Below are 18,649 nucleotides of genomic sequence, written 5' to 3' on the forward strand. Positions count from 1 at the left end.
TGCTCCAGATCCGCTACTCCAGATCCACCGCTCCAGATCGTCAAGCCGCTCCAGATCCGCTCCAGATTCGCTCCACAATGTCACCGCTGCTGCCTCCCCGCTGCGTCCATAACGTCACTGTCGCTACCTTCTCGCTGTGTCCACAACGTCACCACCGCTGCCTCCCCGCTGCTGCTTTGCCGTCGCGTGGTGAAGACAGTGTTGTCACCGCATTGCCGCCATCGTCGCGTGGTCTTCTTGGGTTCTTGCTGCACTGCCATGTCGCGTGGTCTTTGTTGCCACCATGCCGCGTTGTCCTGGGTTTTGGGATCTTGTTCTTGGTCTTCTTTTTGGATCCAAAGACATTGGAAACACCATTTTCAAATAAAACCCTCCACTGTCAATCTTGTTCTTGGTTTTGTTCTTGATCCAGAGACATTTTTGTTGTTCAATTTTTCAGTGATGGGGACTCTTTGATGGACTCTTCGAAATGATGGGAGAGTGTAGCAGGGGATTAATCAAAAAAACCAAAACCTTATGGCATCGGTTACAATGACTCGAGACCTAATCTTATCCCTTTACGCCTCGATTCATAACCGAGGCATAAAACCTACCCCTTTTTACCTCGTCCGTATATGTCTCGATCGTAGAACCGATGCCTATAAGCAATAATAACCGGTGTTATTTCCTCTTACTGCACTGGTGCTCACAACAACAATTTTCTTTGTTCATAACTCTCTTCAATAATTTGTTCCGGTTAAATCATTTAGTACGATGTGCATGAGCTTCATTTTTTGCTTTGGTTCGACGTTGGTTATATGGAGAAAGATGAAAAGTATATTCTATTTTATGGATAATGACTTACCCCTTCCGAAATCCTCTTTTCACATAAAGGTTTTTCTTTTTTGGAAAAATATTTTTGCACAACTTAATAGTCAAAATATCAAATTTCCTTAAAGATAAACTACTAATTCTGAAATTTAAAAACGAAATTTAATAACAATCCGAAGGGAAAAAATATAACACAACCATCCAATAAAAATCAATATCATCAATTATTTTGTTATTAAAGTGGAAAATAAACGAACAAATAGAACAAGAGTAACAAATTGTGGGTTGTTGTGTATGGATGCGAGAGAGTATGGAGATGAGAGAGAAATATATTGGATAAGTGAGAAATGTGAATTAAGGTTAGGCGAGTGTTTTTGATTTTTTTTTTCAGTCTGGGCTACTATAAGAATGAAAGATTTTCTTATTTTATTATTATTTTTTTGAAATTTTTGTCTATTAAAACCCAATACACGTTACTAAAATATACCAACTAAAAAAAACATACACACAACTTTTATATATATATATATATATATATATATATATATATATATATATATATATATATATATATATATATAAAGCATATGAAAAACAATTAAAACCATATTAATGATGATTTTAATTTTGGACGGAGCTATATTTATGTGTGAACTCATTTGTCTCTCTGAACGTTATAAACTAATTAATTCATTGTGTAAAATAATTAATTATGTAACTATTAATATTATTAGTAATATAAGATTAGGATTAAATTATGTAAAAAATATATTCAATTTCACATAATCATAATTTTTTAAATAGAGTTGATAAATATTAATTTTTTTTAGAAAATAAAAAATTATAACAATTATCACAAATTTTATTGTAATAATTATTGTTTTTTATTAAATATGTATATGCATGTGCGATGCTAGGTCTTAGTAAAATATTTGCTATAAATGAATTCAACGATAAATTTAATCAAAGGATCAGGTCATGTGAGCATATAATTATTAATTGATGTTTATGAAAATATAATTGTTAATTAATTCTTTTAAAAGTAACTGCTATTTTAAAATGTTTTGTATAAAACTGTTACGTATTTTTTTTTTACATTATAAGTGTGGTATCACTGGTAACAACGGACATTTCTTATTATTCTCGTTGTTTTTTTCTTATAGTATAATATAAATATTTAAAAAATGCATACACATGTTACACTAATATTAGATAAATAAAATCGAGTAAAATATATAATTACAATGGAGATGTGGTTTAGAATCATATGGATATCTAATCCAATATGAATTTATATTTTAATGTTTACAAATTTGTAGATATATTTTTCTTTTTGCTGTGATATTTCTGTTAAAACATTTAACAATAAACTTTACAAATCATAGTCCATTAAAATCACATATATTATGTTGTAGGGTTAAACCTACACATATTTTATTTATTTTAAAAAAATTCTCAACAAAAAATTGACTTAACATGAACTCGCAATTTGAATAATTCCACCTAATTAACTTGCAGTTCAAAAAACTCATCCTATTTTGATAAACTAAACGGTGTTATATATAAATTTTAAAATATTAAAATTGAATTATACTTAAATCAAATGGGATCTGAATCTAACCCAACTTCTGATGCTCATATGCTACGCTATTATCACTTCTATGATTATCATATTATAATTATCACCGATACTGAAAACCTCAACTATACAGTAAAGGTAAAATTATTTGGACAATATCAACAATGAAATGCTGATTAGATATTTTTATTTGTAGTTTTGTCCATTTTAATCTTTAATGACTTTTATTTGTTGTTTAGTATTTTTTCAATAAATTAATTGCTACATGTAAATTTAATTTAAATTTTGAAGTATTTTAATTTTATTTATCTATCATTTTAATAGTTATTATTACATTTTATATAAGCAAAATCTATCACCACAATCTTCCCACGTTTATATAAAGCAAAAAATAGTACATGGTAAGGAGGTATATAGTTAAGGTTTTTTTTTTCTCATAAAATATGTTAATGTGAAACAGGGTAACCCTACTATCTGGTAAGAAATAAACAAGAATGAAATGTCGTAACCCTAATTATCGATATCACTAAACAATACGAGAAGTCTTAATTTTTTAATAAATATTTTAGAATCTAGATATATTACAAATTAACTTTTTATAAACAAGAGCATGGACATACTTATAATAATATATTTATATAATACTTCATGGGTTTCTTAGTATTTTTTGTTTCTATAAGAATCATAGAAAAGAATCCGTGCAAGAATTCCATTCTTATTTCAGATAGATAAATTATGGGAACCGATATATTTACTTTTTTTAATATAACGAAAGGGCCAATTCCACAAGAAAATAAATTGCGGGCTTCAAAGTATTTACTGATAGCGGCATGGCTTTTGTGAAATCCTTTTCGACTGGCAAGGAACACAAGATAAGTGTAAAAACACACTCTAATCCAAAGATTGAGGTTAGGGCAAATCGGAGAATTGTGAAAACACGGACTCAGAAGAAGTGGTGTATGGATTAAATATTTTTAAATATGTAAATTAATAATTAATTGAAAAAGTAAGTGAGTTATTAAATTAGAGTAATAAAGATGAATATAAATAGTAATAATAAGATTAGAAAAGGAAAGTGGAAGGGAGAAACGAAGAGAGAAGAGTGACGCTGCTGTGACGGCTAGGGTTTTCTTTATAGTGTCTACGGCATAAACGAAGCCACGTTGGCTATCTGAGGTAGCATTTCCGGTGAACACATGGCAGAACTATGGGATTTGACGACAGTGAGAGAGAGAGAGTATGAAAGCACCCGCAAAACGACAACGTGTGAAGTGGGTCCATCTGACGTGGCACACTTAATTGAAAATATAATATTTTATAATGAAAAGGTCGGATACCTCCACTGACTTGTGGCTTATAAAATTAAATCTGGTTTTATTATTTAATATTTTCCTTTGTAACACTTTCTCCGCATTCCACGCTGATATTAGACCTGTTTTTTAAGACCTGAAATAAAAATTAGTATTGCCTTTTGGAGTTAAAAGCAGAGAAGCAGAGTCTCCCCCGGTGACGCTATCTTTTCCTTCATTTGTTTGTTCACAATCAAGATAGATATTTACTTCATCAAAACCGGAACCAAGTGTAACCAATACCAACATCCAAGCCTACCAACGACCCTCCTCACAACCTCCACATGTTGCATAATTTCTCTGCCACGTTCCTCCAACCAAATCCTTTTATTCAATTTCATTTTAAATTATTCTTACTGATAAACTTCCCCCAAATATAGCTTTAATTTCATCTCGATCAATTTTTTTTTTTAAACAATAGAACGTGTACATCTTATTTTAAGGAATTCATTCAATTGCACGGACTTAATCTTGACGAGCGCGTGCATCAAAACAAAAACCATGTTTGGTTTTGCTGTCTCCATCTCTTCTCTGTTTTATTTAATTACTAAACACATTTGGTTTTTAATTAATTTTTTATTTAGTTTTTAACTGCGGTGTAATTTTCAACAACTAGATACTACTATTAGATAAGTTTCATAATATTTGTGAATTGTTTAATTGTGGGACCCATGTACATGTCATGAAGCTACCACATCTCGCGAACGTGACAATTAGGCCAAAGGAGAGAAAATAATTTCTAGATCGGCAGCTATTGGTGGGCCCACGCTCCTTGGAAGTTCCGTGACCGTGACTCTGAGTTACTCTCGCTTCGGCGCTCATCCAAACCGTCCAATCAGAGACCTTCGACGGTGGAGATTGGGTTTGACGATGGACGCGCCCGAACCTCTTGGTTTTGGTGCCATGTCGGACTCGCTGGTTCGTTGGAATCTGCTTGTTTTTTCATTGAATACCTAGTGCCACGTCGGACCCATCCAACGATGGAAAAATCATGTGGTGCTGATAACCCAGATCGGCCCGTAGAACACAAATGTTTTTTTGGTTTTTTATTTATTTCAACGTGGGCCCTCTAGTGTAGTCTATTCTCAAATTACAAATATAAATATAAAATATATATACAATCAATTAAAAAATTAGAGAAACTGGAAAGGGTAATAATGGAAGCAGATCAAAGAATTTGACCGGTGGAAACGATATTTTCTGCGGTCACCTAGATTCCTTGTGATTGTGGTGTCTCATGTTTGCTTTTACCAAAGTCATGGCAACCGGTTATATCAGGTGATCACTGGAGTTTTTTTTCTAAAAAAATAATTCTCTGTTAATAACGGCAAAATAAAATTCAAAGTATAGACATTAATTTGTTGCATTAATTGAATAATTAAACAAAAAGATATTATACCAAATTGGCAGTGAGTAAAGATGGGAAAGTTAGAGAGAGAAATGGACAGGTGGAGGTGATGCGCTGAAAAGGTTAAAAGGTGTAATGCATGAGTGGTGAGATGGACGGTTGAGGTGGTGCCATGATGTCATGAGGAAAGGGGATCCGTTGGATTGGTGGAGAAATGAAAGGTGGGGATTGTAACAGGTGACGCGGTGGAGAATCGTGACCGTCCAGGAGTCTTTGGAGTGGGTTTGGCAGAGAGTGAAATAGCGGAAAGAGATGAGATTGGAGCACAAGAAGGGAAAGAAAGAGTGGTGCAGCCTCAGCAGCTAGAGGAAGAGAAGAAGAAGGGAAAACAAAGAGATAAGCAAAGCATAACATAGCAGTCCCCCCCTAAGATCTCTCTGATAATTTTGATAACAGGAAAAGAGGATCTTTTGTGGAGAGAATCAAATTTGAGGGTTGAAAATATCAAATATCAAATTTCTCTCTCCGTGTCTGCGAATTTGGGGTGCAGGTGATTATGGTTGTTGATGAGAGGGTGTAGCTGATTCGGCGGAAAGAGAGGATTTTTGTTGTGGAATGGACAGGATTAGAGAAGCCAGAAGAAGCACTATGGCCGCTAATGGTTTAACCAGAAGAAGGCACAGAACTAACAGTCTCAGAGACTCACCAGGTTCGCAATTCTCTCTCAGATCTCAATAGCCTTCCTACCCTTCCCTCGCTTCCTCTTCCTTGATTCTAACCATGTTTCGCTGTTCTCTTTTCTTTTCTATTTTTTTTTTGTTTTGTGCAGAGGAAGATGGAACGATGGAGCTGCAAGAGCCATCGAGGTTGCGAGATCGAGGAGGGACTGGGAAAAAGGATCGAGATCGCGAGAGGGACAGGGACAGGGACAGGGAGAGGGAGAGAGATCGATTGGGTCGGAGCAAGAAGAGAAGAGGAGATAGGTTGATGCATAGCAGCAGAGAAGATGGCGTAGAAGACACTTCGGAAGAGAGTATCAACGACGAAGACGACGATGACGACGAGGATGGCGGCGGCGGCAGTGGTAGCGCCTCAGTCAGAATGCTTCCGCTCAACCCCTCCTCGCTCTCCAACCACCATCGGAAGAGCTTCCCTCCGGCGAAAGTTTTTAGACCAACGCCGCCGTCGACGTGGAAGGCCGCCGATGAGATGATCGGAGTCTCCGTCCCCCGGAAAGCACGCTCCGGTAAAAACCGCAAAACCACCTCAATTCACAAACGCTCACTGAATTCGCCGCGTTCCGATGCGCTCATCTTTCTTCTTGTTTTTCTGTTTCTGTTCGCAGCGTCTACGAAGAGGTCGCACGAATGCTGGGCTTCGAGCGGCAGCGGAATCGTGGCGGAGCAAAATCACCGACAGCCGTCGACCTCCCCTGTGAGGGCGGCCTCGCCTTCGTCATCTAACGCCTCGGTTAGAAAGAAGATAGTGAGTTTCGGTATCCGGGTGTGAGAATCTCACTGTGGTGTGATGTGTTGGTATTGATGTAAGTGTGCTAACAGTGTTGTTTTGATGAGTGTAGAAGCAGAATGGAGGAGCCAAGTTTCGACCACCCAAAACGACGACCTCGAAGCCGTCTTCTTCGGCGCAGGAAGAGATCGAAATAGAGATCGCGGAAGTGTTGTACGGCATGATGAGACAACCTCAGGGACCGTCGAAACAAGAAATCATCGCCAACGAATCCTCTAAGTTTGATTCCCGAGAACCCAATAAATCTTCCACCGATGCAAAGTCACCGATCTCCAACCCCCAAAATTCGAGCTCTTCTGCCACGCCCATGTCTGCTGTTGGTGCGACTCTCTCGGCAATTTTATTTTTTTTTGCTTTTTTGGTTTCGTATTGACAGTCCTTTCGGATTTAACTCTGCAGCTCCGAAGAGAAAACGACCGCGACCGGTGAAGCACGAGGATGAGAATCCGTCGAGCTTGAGCGTCCGTAGCAGTCCCATTTCGTCAACGACGAAGGCTGAGAGCGATCAGCCCTCAAAGATTGAAACCTTTTCTTCTAATTTAGATAAGAACGTTGGGTCGGTTACAGAGGCGATCAATCTGGTGAATTCTCAAACGGTTCAGGCTTCGTCGGAGCCGGTGAAGCCAGAGAGCAACGCTTCGTTGGAGTCTAAGCAGGCGACGGAGGAAGCGGAGAAGCAGAAAGACGTGGGGTCGAGTGAGGTGGTGGTGCCTCAGTCGCCCAAGAAGGAATCTCCTATACGACAAGTAGCAGATGATGACCGTGAAGATGTGAAAGCGACTAAAGCGTGAGCAGCATCGACTTTTATTACTCTTTCTTTTTCGTTTTTTTCTTTAATCATTCAGCCTTTTGTGTTGAGTTCGCGCTGAATGTGAATCCTGATCTTTCTTTATTGATTTTTTGGTTCTTCAGGAATCCATCTATATCCGAGAGTGAAAATCACTGGGAGGAGAAGTTCCCGATAGATCTGATGGTGCTTATCATTTTCTTCTTAATCTGTCTCTGATATTCCCCGTTTTTTTATGATTGATTTTCATCGGTGGGATATTTTTTTTTTCCAGGCACCACCTCCTCCCTTGAGGTCTTCCCCGGAAAGGGATGTGGAGAATAATTTGGTGGTTGACGCAGAAAAGGTAAGTGGGCCATGTATTAGCTATGGAATCTTTTCGTATAAGAATCAGTACTTAAGGAGTTTGGGTTTGTTCAGGAAGCGAAGCCTGTGGTGAAGGAGGACGAAAAAGCACTGAGAATGAACAAGGAAGAAGCAATGGCTATTGAAATGGAGAGAGTGAAAGCAAAGGCCGAAGAAACTGATTCTCAGAAAGCGGGTCTTGTGCAGAAAGAAAGAGGAATTGACTTGCAGCTTGATTTGGAGAAAGCTGATAGGGGGGATCCTATTGGTAATGTTGGTAGCATGGTTAACAAGAAGCAGCAACATCAGAACGTTCAGAGGCAGCAGCAGCAGCAGCAAACAAATTCAGAGAAAAATGGTACTTTCAATTTTGAAGCTAACAATGCCTGTTCTTCTTCTGGCTTTCTTCACTTCCCTCTTTTGTTCTTGTTTTTTTGGGTGCCTTACTTGGTTTCTCTCTTCTCTCTATTTCCAGTTCAACCCAATTCTCTACCTCTACCGTTGTCTGTTCCCAGCTGGCCTGGCGGGCTTCCTCCCATGGGGTACGGCGAGAGATCAATTATTGTGTTTACTGTTGTTTCAGATATTTGTACTATTGTGGAAATTTGATGTGATCCTCTTCCCATCTCATTATTAGCAGATATATGACCCCTCTGCAAGGAGTTGTATCCATGGATGGGACTACCGTGACATCTGCAGCTATACCTGTATGTGTTTTTTTGTTCCTTCTTAAAAAACTCTTTATCAAACGATGTGAATTGAAACTCTTAATAATAATTTGTCTTAAATTTGCAGCCTCCTCATCTTCTTTTTAATCAGCCTCGGCCGAAAAGGTGTGCAACCCACTGCTACATTGCTCGGAATATATTGTATCACCAGCAAATTGCGAGGATGAATCCATTCTGGCCAGCAGCAGCAGGTTCTGCATCGCTGTATGGCGCCAAGCCTAGCAATCTTAATGTTGTGCCCTCCACAGAGTTGCACGGCAATGTGTCCGGCAGGGCTGCAAACTCTTCTCAGGACAAAGGACACGGTGTTTCCATGTTTTCAGGACATATGGGGAAGGATAAAGCCTCTCAACCTGCCAACGTGGATAATTCATCAAGAAAGCAAATTTTGCTACAGCAAGCTCTACCCCCAGGCGCACCTAGTAATATCTTGGTATGATTTCTGTCTTCAAAAACTGTAAACCCTTTTTGTCTCCCCCCTTCCGTCTTGTAAATTTTTTAATTTTTTTTTGTGCTTTGTCGCAAATTTCAGCATGGCCCTACTTTCATATTCCCACTGAATCAGCAGCAAGCGGCGGCCGCCGCATCTGTTAGGCCTGGTTCTGTGAAATCATTGCCAGTTTCAAGCAATGGAACACCATCCAGTGTCTCCAATTCGGCCCCTCCAAATGCTTCTGGCACAGGTGCTGCTGCTGCGGCTGCCCCAACAATGAGTTTCAGCTATCCAAATATGCCTGGCAATGAAACTCCGTACTTGGCCATTTTGCAGAATAATGCTTACTCATTTCCTATTCCAGCACATGTTGGTGGTCCACCTGGGTACCGTGCGACTCCCCATGCCCAGGCCTTTCCATTCTTCAATGGCTCATTCTATCCTTCTCAAATGATACATCCTTCACAGATTCAGCAGCAGCAAATTCCTGCTCAGTCACAGCAGAACCAACAGGTCCATCAAAATACCAGTATGTCTAGTGGATCCTCCTCTTCTCAGAAGCAGCATGCCCAAAATCAGCAACAGAAGCCTAATAATATTGCTACTGGATCCAATGGGGTTGGAAGCTTGCAAGGCTTTCCTGTCTCCAAAAACCCGCCATCACAGCCACTACAATTGCAACAGCAACCTCAGCAGAGGCCAAATCATCACACTTCTCATCCAGCTCGCCAAATTGAGTATGAGATGGGTGGTGAAGACAGTCCATCCACTGCTGACAGTCGTCTTACTCGTGCTACCATGAACATTTATGGGCCAAATTTTGCATTGCCTATGCAGACGCCGAACTTTGCTTTGATGACACCTACCTCAATAAGTGGTGCAGGTTCCAATGGTGGTCACACTGAGACAAAGCAAGCCCAGCAACACCCTGGTCCAAAGGCTGGAGGTGAAACAGCTCCTGCGTTTGCCATGTCATTTGCACCCATTAATGGAGCTTCAGCCCCCCCTGGTCTTGACCTCTCATCTATCGCACAAAATCATTCAATCATGCAGAGCAATCATAATTATCATATAATGGCAGCTGCACAAGCTGCCAGTGCCCAGTTGAAGAAAAATTATCATACCGCGGAGGAAGGGAAAAATGTTAATACTTCTAATAATATAGACGAAGAGAGAAAAGCAATGTCCGGGAAAATTCCAGCAACAATGGGGCAATCCATCGCATTCGGTAGGCCAGACGTAACTGATCCTTCACTAACGTCAATATCCGGTGGCAACAATGTCGTTGATACCTCTGGTCGTAACCTCAACATCGGTTCTGCTTCTTCCCGGGCTTCTGCTTCTGTTATGCCTGCTGCCATAAGCACAAATGCAGCCACTACTCCGCAACAGATGCAGCGAAATCAAATGATTCAGCAGCATCAGAAGCAGAACCAATTTGCAGCTGCTGCTGCAGCCACTTCTCGCACCAAGACCCCATCAAGCAATGGCAATGTGTACTCGGATAACCTCCCTTCTACATCTTCAATGGCAACCAAGTTTCCTAATGCTGTATCAGCGTTTCCTCAGAGCAGCAGCGCCGTGGGTCATTCCGCTCAGTGGAAGAACAATGTAAGGGCAACAACCACTTCGCAGTCACCTCCATCCATGGCTTCAACTGCACCAGCGTCGTCAGTCAAAAATCTTCCACAGCAGCAGGCTCGTTCCCAGCAACCTCATACCCAAATATCTTTTGCAACAAATCCCAAATCATCCACAGCACAAGTGCAACCTGCAAGTTCCACCCAGTCCCCATCTCCCCCAGTCATGGTTGGTTCACCAACCACTTCTTCAATGTCCAAAAACACTGGTAGCCCAAGGACAACTTCTGCTTCAACAGCCAGCAATAAGATAAGCCAAAGTTCTTCCTTGTCCTCCCAGCAAGCCAAGAACACTCCCGTGCCTGCTCGAAAATCGTCACCTGTTGGTGGCAGGAATGTGCCGTCAATACTCAATGTCCCTCAGCTAACTCCCTCTTCCAGCACTGGGAGTAAATCCCAATTGCCACAGCAACAAAAGCAGCAGCAGCAGATATCAAAGCAAGTATTGCCACAGGCCCAACTTTACTTCTCAAATCCTTACGTGCATTCACAATCCAACAGCTCCACTTCCACCACCACCGTTCCAAGTAATTATTATCTTCCACGGCGTGGCCCTGAGCAGATGCAGCGATCAGGTTCTTCCGGAAATTCCCCTGCCGCAAACAATGTGAAAGGCAGCAGTGCCTTGCCTACGCAGGGGCTTTTGCATCCCGCGCAGTTTGCTGCAATGCAACCCTCTGGGAACCACCCTCAGTTCGTTCCTACTGGCTTTTCTTATGCTCATGTTCATTCTGTGCCCCCGGTTCAAGTGAAGCCAGCGGAGCAGAAACAACCTGCGGGTGAGTAGAGAATGAAATATATATCCTTTGGTTGCTCACCCCCGTGCTTGCGGGGATCAAAGAAGAAAAGTAGCTCGAGTGGAATCATGTGAATTGGCATATGATTTTGAATTGAAAGAAGGGGTCGTGTCCGTGGTGGGGGAAAGTGTTATGCTGATGCAGCTTTGAGCAGATGTGGAAGGAGCTGGCTGGAGTTTGGTGACGGCCAACGAAGATAGAGAATGAATTGGATTCGTAAAAATTTTGGATGGCGAAATCGACCAGACCATTGATGTGCCCGAATTGTGTTTAGTAATTTGTTTGTGCCCTTGTGTTTATAATCTGACAAGGTTGATGGTGAAGTCTAATCAAAATTCGATTGGTTTTTTATAAGAATGTGGTTGATATGGTGGGGGAAAAAGATGGAGGAAAGGAAGGGAAAGATCCACCTTTTCTTCTTTTGGGGATGTAATGGAGTTTACTTACATGTTCTTTCTCCTCTCTTTTTTAATTTTTAATTTTTAATTTTTTTTTTATATTTGTCTACTAGGGCTACTAGAGCAGCAAACATCTTTTTGACAAAGTGTATGGGGAAGGATGAATATGTACGTGGGTGGCTGATCATATATTATAGTAACCCTCAATTTATTGTTTAATTTATAGATGAAAAGCTGATTTCCCTGATTCCTGCATCGGTTATGTTTTTGACCGAGAGTTGTAGTGAAAGATTGAGTGGGCGGCGACAGAGATTAGGAGTGAGTGTGAAAAGCAATAGCAAGGAGAGTGAAATTGAATGGGGAAGACTAGAAAGGATGGTTTGTTGGTTGGTTGGTTGGTTGATTGGCGCAAGGATGGCGTGGTCCTGATCATGTGGTAATGTGGTAAAGATAGGCACAAAGTTCCACCGAGTTAGACAATTTCCTCTGCTTTCCTCAGCTGAGATGTGTGGTCTTTACTGTCAACATCGCACACGTGGCTGACGGATTTATAGCAGATGTCTAACTATTCTCTCGGTATTATCATATCATATCTATATTTTTATCATTTTCATATAATATAATTTATGATTATAAAATGAGATTAAATGTTGGTGGTAGTAGTAGTACTTGGTAGTAGTAGGGTAGGCTCTTTTTCCTTCCACGTAATAAGAGCAAATTGCTTTCCATGTTTGCCCTCCATGCCATCCAGGTCCCCACTCCAGCAATCACACCGCTTACGCCCTTTATAACCAACACATTATTGCGGGTCCTCACTTCCCACCTGTCACAATGTCAATACCCTTTTACACGTGTTTCCATTCTCTTTATCCTAATCACATTTTAATACCCTCATCAATTGCAAAACATTTACTTAGATATTAAATATCCCTTTTCCATCGCCATAAAGGGAATGGATCTACTTCTTCCCTGTACTGAAATGGCAGAAAACAACTTTTAATTTTAAAAAATAATAGAAAAAGGTGGAGTGGGTAAATATTAGATAATGATAATAATATTATAGGAATGGAGAGTGAAAGGTTTATTGAGTGATTCATTTATTCGCTTATCTGTTTGTATTTTGAGGGGCCAAAGATAAAGCATAGAGATCTTGAGTTGGTTCCCTCTTGATAAACCGAAAAAGACAATATTTTGTGTCCTTTTCCGTTTGAGAGGGACCCATGAAAGGAATCAATTAATGGAATAAGCAAAGTCCCCATGCCATGACCCTCTCTCCATTACCAATTTGTGAACACTGAAAGATAAGCCTCAATCTCACCACACCTATAATCAACTATGACTTATCGCACCTTCCTGTCCCCACTCCAAACACTCTTTTCCTTTCTATTTTTTAATCATTATTTATGTTAGTTGAGCATCATACATACATACATACCCACTATATATAACTCATCACACTCAACCTACAATTCAACTTTTCCCTTCCCTCACATTTTCAAACTCCCTCCTTCTTCTCATTTCACACCTATTTTCCCTTTTCAAAATACTTACCATTTCTCTCTGTACACACACATCTTTATAACAACTCAGTTGGCTACTCGCTACATAACCATCCATAACTTTTCTTAATTAATCTTCATAAATATGTCACTTCCAATAGCTTCAGCCTTTCTACAAGTTCAACATAAATTAATTTCTATATATCTAGTGGTTTCATCTCTATCTCACTAGGAGGAGCCTTGCAGAATTTTCAAAACAACTTTCACATGTTCAATTTTCTACATTATTAGGAACCTTCGTTGGAAAAAAAAAGTACACACCGTTCACTACTTCATTAATTGTGTAACGTGTAACATCGGATAGGGGTAAAACATGGAAACATTACCAGACAATGAATAATGACTTGCATTTCATTGCAAGGTTATTGGTTTTGGAACTTATGATGCATCCATCCATCATCTCAGTTACTTGCATTACATCGCAAAGCTATTTCGCTTCCCCATTTTTGATTGATGAGTTACAGAGGATAAAAAAGTGCAATTCAGTTTACTATATCACATTATTAATTCCCAATTTTCCTTCTCATTATTAACCTTGGACGAGAGTTATAGGTTTGAAAAGGAGGAAAAAGAAATGAGTAGTACTGTGTAGAAATGGTATCCACTAATTATTTTTGGTTGTAGGAGTACGTATTTTTTATGTGATGTAAGGTGTTTGTCTCCATTTGTTACATATCCATGGTGAGTCATTGAATGCATGATTAGTGAGGGGGAAGAATAGACGTATGGTGAAGAAAAAGTAATCGCAATGAAAAGGAAGAGTACTGTTGTATTTCTCTTTTCCCTATTGATTGAAGCTAAAGGAGAAAATAAATGTATATGAATGAGTGTGAAAAGAAGGAGATTGCAGATATTAAATGGATGAAGAAAGGTGAGGGTAAGATGTGTGTGGGGTAGCCCACAGCATAAATAATAAAGATGCGAGGCCTAATTGGAAGGTCCATGCATTTAAGGCAAAGAGGTGAGTCCACGTCGCAGGCGTTGTCTCCATTAGGCGTTGGTGGCAACTTCAAAAGTTTTTATATTTAATAGTATGAAGGGACAAAGTAACGGGGTAAAGCTTTCCCAACAATGTCTGAAAAGGAAATAAGAGAGAAGCAATTCACATGTGTTTTGGATAAATACTTGTCCTTTCATTACTTGAGAAAGTGGAACAAGCAGCCTCTACAGTTTCACTATCTCTCTCTCTCTGTGTCTCTCTGTGACACTCAAAATCTCACCTCTATCACCCTACTTAACAAAGTGTCGCCATAACTAATCATGGGGGTTCGACTTTTCACCTTCATTCAATAACAATTTCACAGAGAAAATGCTGGTGGGATCCTCACTTAAATTAATTAATACTTCCATTGCTCATAATAATATTAATAATTGTAATCGTAACTTAGAACAGATTCTTGACAAGATTTCATGGAGTGGCATAAATTGTGTTGGTAAGTGAGTTCCTTGAATTCAATGATTTCTAAACTGTAGTTGACCACAAATAGAGGGCAGATACTCAAAATATAATCTTCAATTCAGACTAATTATTTTCTGCCAGTCCCTTTCAATCTCTCTTTCTGTACACTCAACTTGCACCCAGAAAGAATGGTCAACATAGAATACTAACCATAGGGGACCCTTCCCTTATCCAAACCATTGGCTTCTACTGTTGAAAAGAAATCGACCAAATGAATCCACTGCTCTACAATGACAAATATCCTCAATTTCCGGGTATGTCTCGACTTTGGATAAAAAACATACATATTATTCAATTTTTTCCAACAAAGACAAGGAGGGAACAGGTATGTAACGTAGCTATTGCTGAACCATATTTGTTTCATTGCTCTTTTGTATATGTTTTACAAATATATATTGACAATATAAGTTTATAAAATATATAAATTAACTATTTTAACTGTTAAATCATTTAATTTATATTTTTGCTGTTTTTCCATGTTTATACCTTAAAACTAGAAGAAATGGGTTTGACTATGGGAACTTGTGCTGAGACAGGGATCGAGAAAAGGGAAACCACAGACAGATTTTCTAACAGTCACTGGCAGAAGAAGTTGCAGAGAGGGAGAATGGCTCCGGGGTATTTAAAATTCAGAGAATGCAAAGTTGTGTAAACTTCACCCATTAAAACCCACTTCCGGTGGAAAAGATGAAGCCTTTAATGCACACCGTACATTTTACTTCTGTTCTGGAGCGTATGGCGGAAATGGGTAGATATTTTTAGCGCTCGGAGGGAGGCTTGGATTCTGAAGATCAAACCAAACGAAACCCATGACAGTGGTTTTTCAAACTTTGCCAGAAGATTGGTGAAATTGGAACCAGATTGAACACACCGTGGTCACTGTTTGAAATCCAAAATGAAGCGTATGAATCTATCTGCCCCTTCCCTCTAGAAAGAATGACAAAATTGTGTTAGAGTTAAAAAAAGATATCTCTGAAGTGGCATACCTGCGTTTCCTCTCTCCCTTTAGCACCAAAACAGAAAGCATTAAATAGAAAAGGTGATAATATGTCAGTTTGAGTTAGGAGCAGAAAATGGGGTTGCCCTCCACCACCATACACACAACACAACAGAGAAGAAAAGAGAAAAGAAATGGGTTACTTTCTGAGCACTTCTTGCCCACGAGCTACACAGCCAGACGCATGATTTGATTTTGATGCAACATCTCTTTTCGCTTCTCCTCTGCTTATTTATATTTGGGAGAAAAGGCACAAATTCCATCCATATCCATAACTTGCTGACCTGTTTTTAAACCTTTTCTATGTGTCCTTATATTTTATTCCTTACATGTTTTTTTCTTAATTCTTTATATTTTTTTATTTCAATTGTGATTTTTTTAAGGAAAATGATGATACTTTATATGATGTGTATGTTGTCCCAACAAATCTGCTTTCGTTATTTTAAATAGAGTTTATTTTCTACTTATTTTAAATTCTTAAATTCAAATTTAACTTCTTCTTTGTTTACCATTTGTTAGCTTCTAACTCTGACTTTCCACTTTCATTTTTTTTTTCCATTTTTTATTCTCAGTGTACTCCAAACAGAGGAGCAAATTCCACGTATAGCTGTTTCTTTTAGTAGTGATACAACTACCGATTATATTATTAACTGAAAAAATTACTTGATAGCAAGAAGCAATAAAAAGTATTATTGTTTAAATAAGTCCTTTTATACTAAAATTTATAATCGAAAGATCAAATTTAAAAACTTTTAACTTCTCTCTTTTCACTTGTTAAATCTTTTGTTTTCTTCAGTTTGATTTTTTTTCGATCTAATAGTTAAAATGATACCTTCAAAAGATACTACAATATTTAAATGAGAAAAGGTTTCATTACTTTAATATTAAATACATTAATTAATAATGATAACTACTTCACATGGTACTATAATGTAATAAGAAATAATTAAATTTTTAACTAGTGAACTCGAGTTGTTAGATTATTTAACATAAAAAATACATCAATTTAGGAGATAAATGATATATATATATATATATATATATATATATATATATATATATATATATAAGATATTTCATTTTAATTAATTGATTAATAATAGTAATATATTGATAATAAAATTACTCTAGTTTAAAGTTAATATATAGTAAAAATCAGGTACTTATAATATCAAGAAAACTTAAAACATTTAATAAAAAATATTTTAATAAAAAAATAATTAAATTTTTGAAAATTTTGAAATTCTTAAAATTCAATTAATTTTTTAAATAAGAATTATATAATATTGTGGCAGTGAAGTTATTCACTCGTATCAATAATTACTATTTTATTTAGTATTTTGTCTTATAATTCTCATTCAAACAGAGAAATACAGCAATTGTTCGTGTCTCATGTCACGAGAGAATAACCACTACAATCAAATCTAACTCCATTGGTACAAACAATTGTTAAAGTTCTCATTCGTTCAGCATTATTTGGGAGATTTTCTCTTTGATTTATTCTTTGTCTTTTAAAATTGGGTAAATTCTTTATGCATAAAATGGGTGCTATGATGTTCTTCCTTTTGCACTACAATTTAATTCTCACAAGATCCTATTGGTCGCTGTGATTGAAGATTACTCCACAAATCATATGGTCGACAAATAGATCGGAATGAGATGCGATCCAGAGGATAACTAGACTACATTCTCTCCTTTTTCTTTTTTGTACAGACACAGGATTCTCCCAGATTAACACACATCTTAATATATTTTTTTTTTAATTTTTCGGATGTGGTCATTGCATCCACTCATCTTCGACAACGATTTCTATTAAATTCATTTAATTATATTTCACTTCAAATCTTTATTAAAATATAGTTGCTTCACATGATCATATCAAACTTTTGCTTTCGTCTTATATATAGTTTCTTTAAGAAGGCAAAGGGGCCCACTTTAGCTAATATATTTCTATACTTCCTTATTTTAAAATATCTATCAATTTTTCAATTATTTTACTTTATACCTACCCGTTGCTTCTTTTGTATACTATCTCATTCATCATTTTCATTAGTTTTTATAATTTCTTTAACAGATAATTTTCCTGCTGACATCAAAATGCAAAATAAATTATCTTTCATTTGTCCTTTTCTCTCATCTCTACGAGACACATAATAAGTTCTCAATAACTTCTGCTCACCAACCTCTCACGTTTTATTACGCGTGTCTTCGTATAATTATTATCATATATTTTTTATTTTGTTTTATATTCATAAATAAACCATTTAATTCATAATTAAAAACCGTACTGCAAAGTTATAATCATACATTGTTAAATATAAATAAAGTGTAAGTACGATACAATCAATTCATTAAAAAAGATTAAAAGCCACACTTATGTATATGATCATGATTTATTAATTAGCTCAAAAACATAAATTATCATATATATATATATATATATATAATATAAACAGAATGTGTGATTTAGTCTGGTTATTTAAAATCCAGACCGATTTGTTCGTTTAAGAAAATATATCTAAGAAAACGTGATTAGCGAGTTTTTAATTAATTTTTAAAGCTTCTTTAAGATTTAATCATGTAACGGAATTTTATATCTTATCTTCAAATAAAACATTAATTATTATTTTTTCATAGTGTATACTTAAATTAATTATTTTCTTCATCATTTATAGAAAGGTATTTATTAAAGTAATAAATTTATTAAAAAAATACTATAATTATCATTATTATTATTTAATGTGTGAAATATTTAAATCTGGCATAATTAAGAAGGGGTGGAAATATATTATTATGGATGAGTATAAAATGTTGTACTAAACAAAAAAGTTAGCAGTAAACGTCAAAGAACGATAACGGAAACAATTAAGAGGACTAACTTCCAAGAAGAAGT

The 18,649-nt window shown here is 37.3% G+C and overlaps 1 protein-coding gene across 2 annotated transcripts; it reads left to right on the forward strand.

Annotated features, from left to right (window-relative positions):
- The first annotated feature begins 5,333 nt into the window (after positions 1 to 5,333).
- LOC108325836 (protein TIME FOR COFFEE) lies at positions 5,334 to 11,960 on the forward strand. 2 transcript variants are annotated; one of them, XM_017558917.2, is made up of 12 exons: positions 5,334 to 5,795; positions 5,916 to 6,332; positions 6,432 to 6,571; positions 6,666 to 6,933; positions 7,013 to 7,400; positions 7,526 to 7,586; positions 7,675 to 7,746; positions 7,821 to 8,103; positions 8,221 to 8,287; positions 8,383 to 8,452; positions 8,541 to 8,906; positions 9,006 to 11,960. In XM_017558917.2, the coding sequence occupies exons 1-12, from the start codon at positions 5,702 to 5,704 to the stop codon at positions 11,331 to 11,333; spliced, it is 4,554 nt and encodes a 1,517-aa protein (XP_017414406.2). In that variant the 5' UTR covers positions 5,334 to 5,701; the 3' UTR covers positions 11,334 to 11,960. The 2 variants fall into 2 exon arrangements, with proteins under 2 accessions (XP_017414406.2, XP_017414407.2); XM_017558918.2 differs by having other exon boundaries at positions 5,336 to 5,795; positions 8,386 to 8,452.
- The last annotated feature ends 6,689 nt before the right edge of the window (positions 11,961 to 18,649 follow it).

Source organism: Vigna angularis, chromosome 3 (genome assembly GCF_016808095.1).
Source record: "Vigna angularis cultivar LongXiaoDou No.4 chromosome 3, ASM1680809v1, whole genome shotgun sequence".
Classification (NCBI taxonomy): domain Eukaryota; kingdom Viridiplantae; phylum Streptophyta; class Magnoliopsida; order Fabales; family Fabaceae; genus Vigna; species Vigna angularis.

Bases quoted from the DNA above. Each gene is read 5' to 3' on its own strand.
- LOC108325836 (XM_017558917.2), top strand. From the start codon at position 5,702: ATGGACAGGATTAGAGAAGCCAGAAGAAGCACTATGGCCGCTAATGGT. The intron at 8,288-8,382 runs GTACGGCGAGAG...TCTCATTATTAG, and splicing joins GGCGGGCTTCCTCCCATGGG to CAGATATATGACCCCTCTGC. The intron at 8,907-9,005 runs GTATGATTTCTG...CGCAAATTTCAG, and splicing joins GCGCACCTAGTAATATCTTG to CATGGCCCTACTTTCATATT.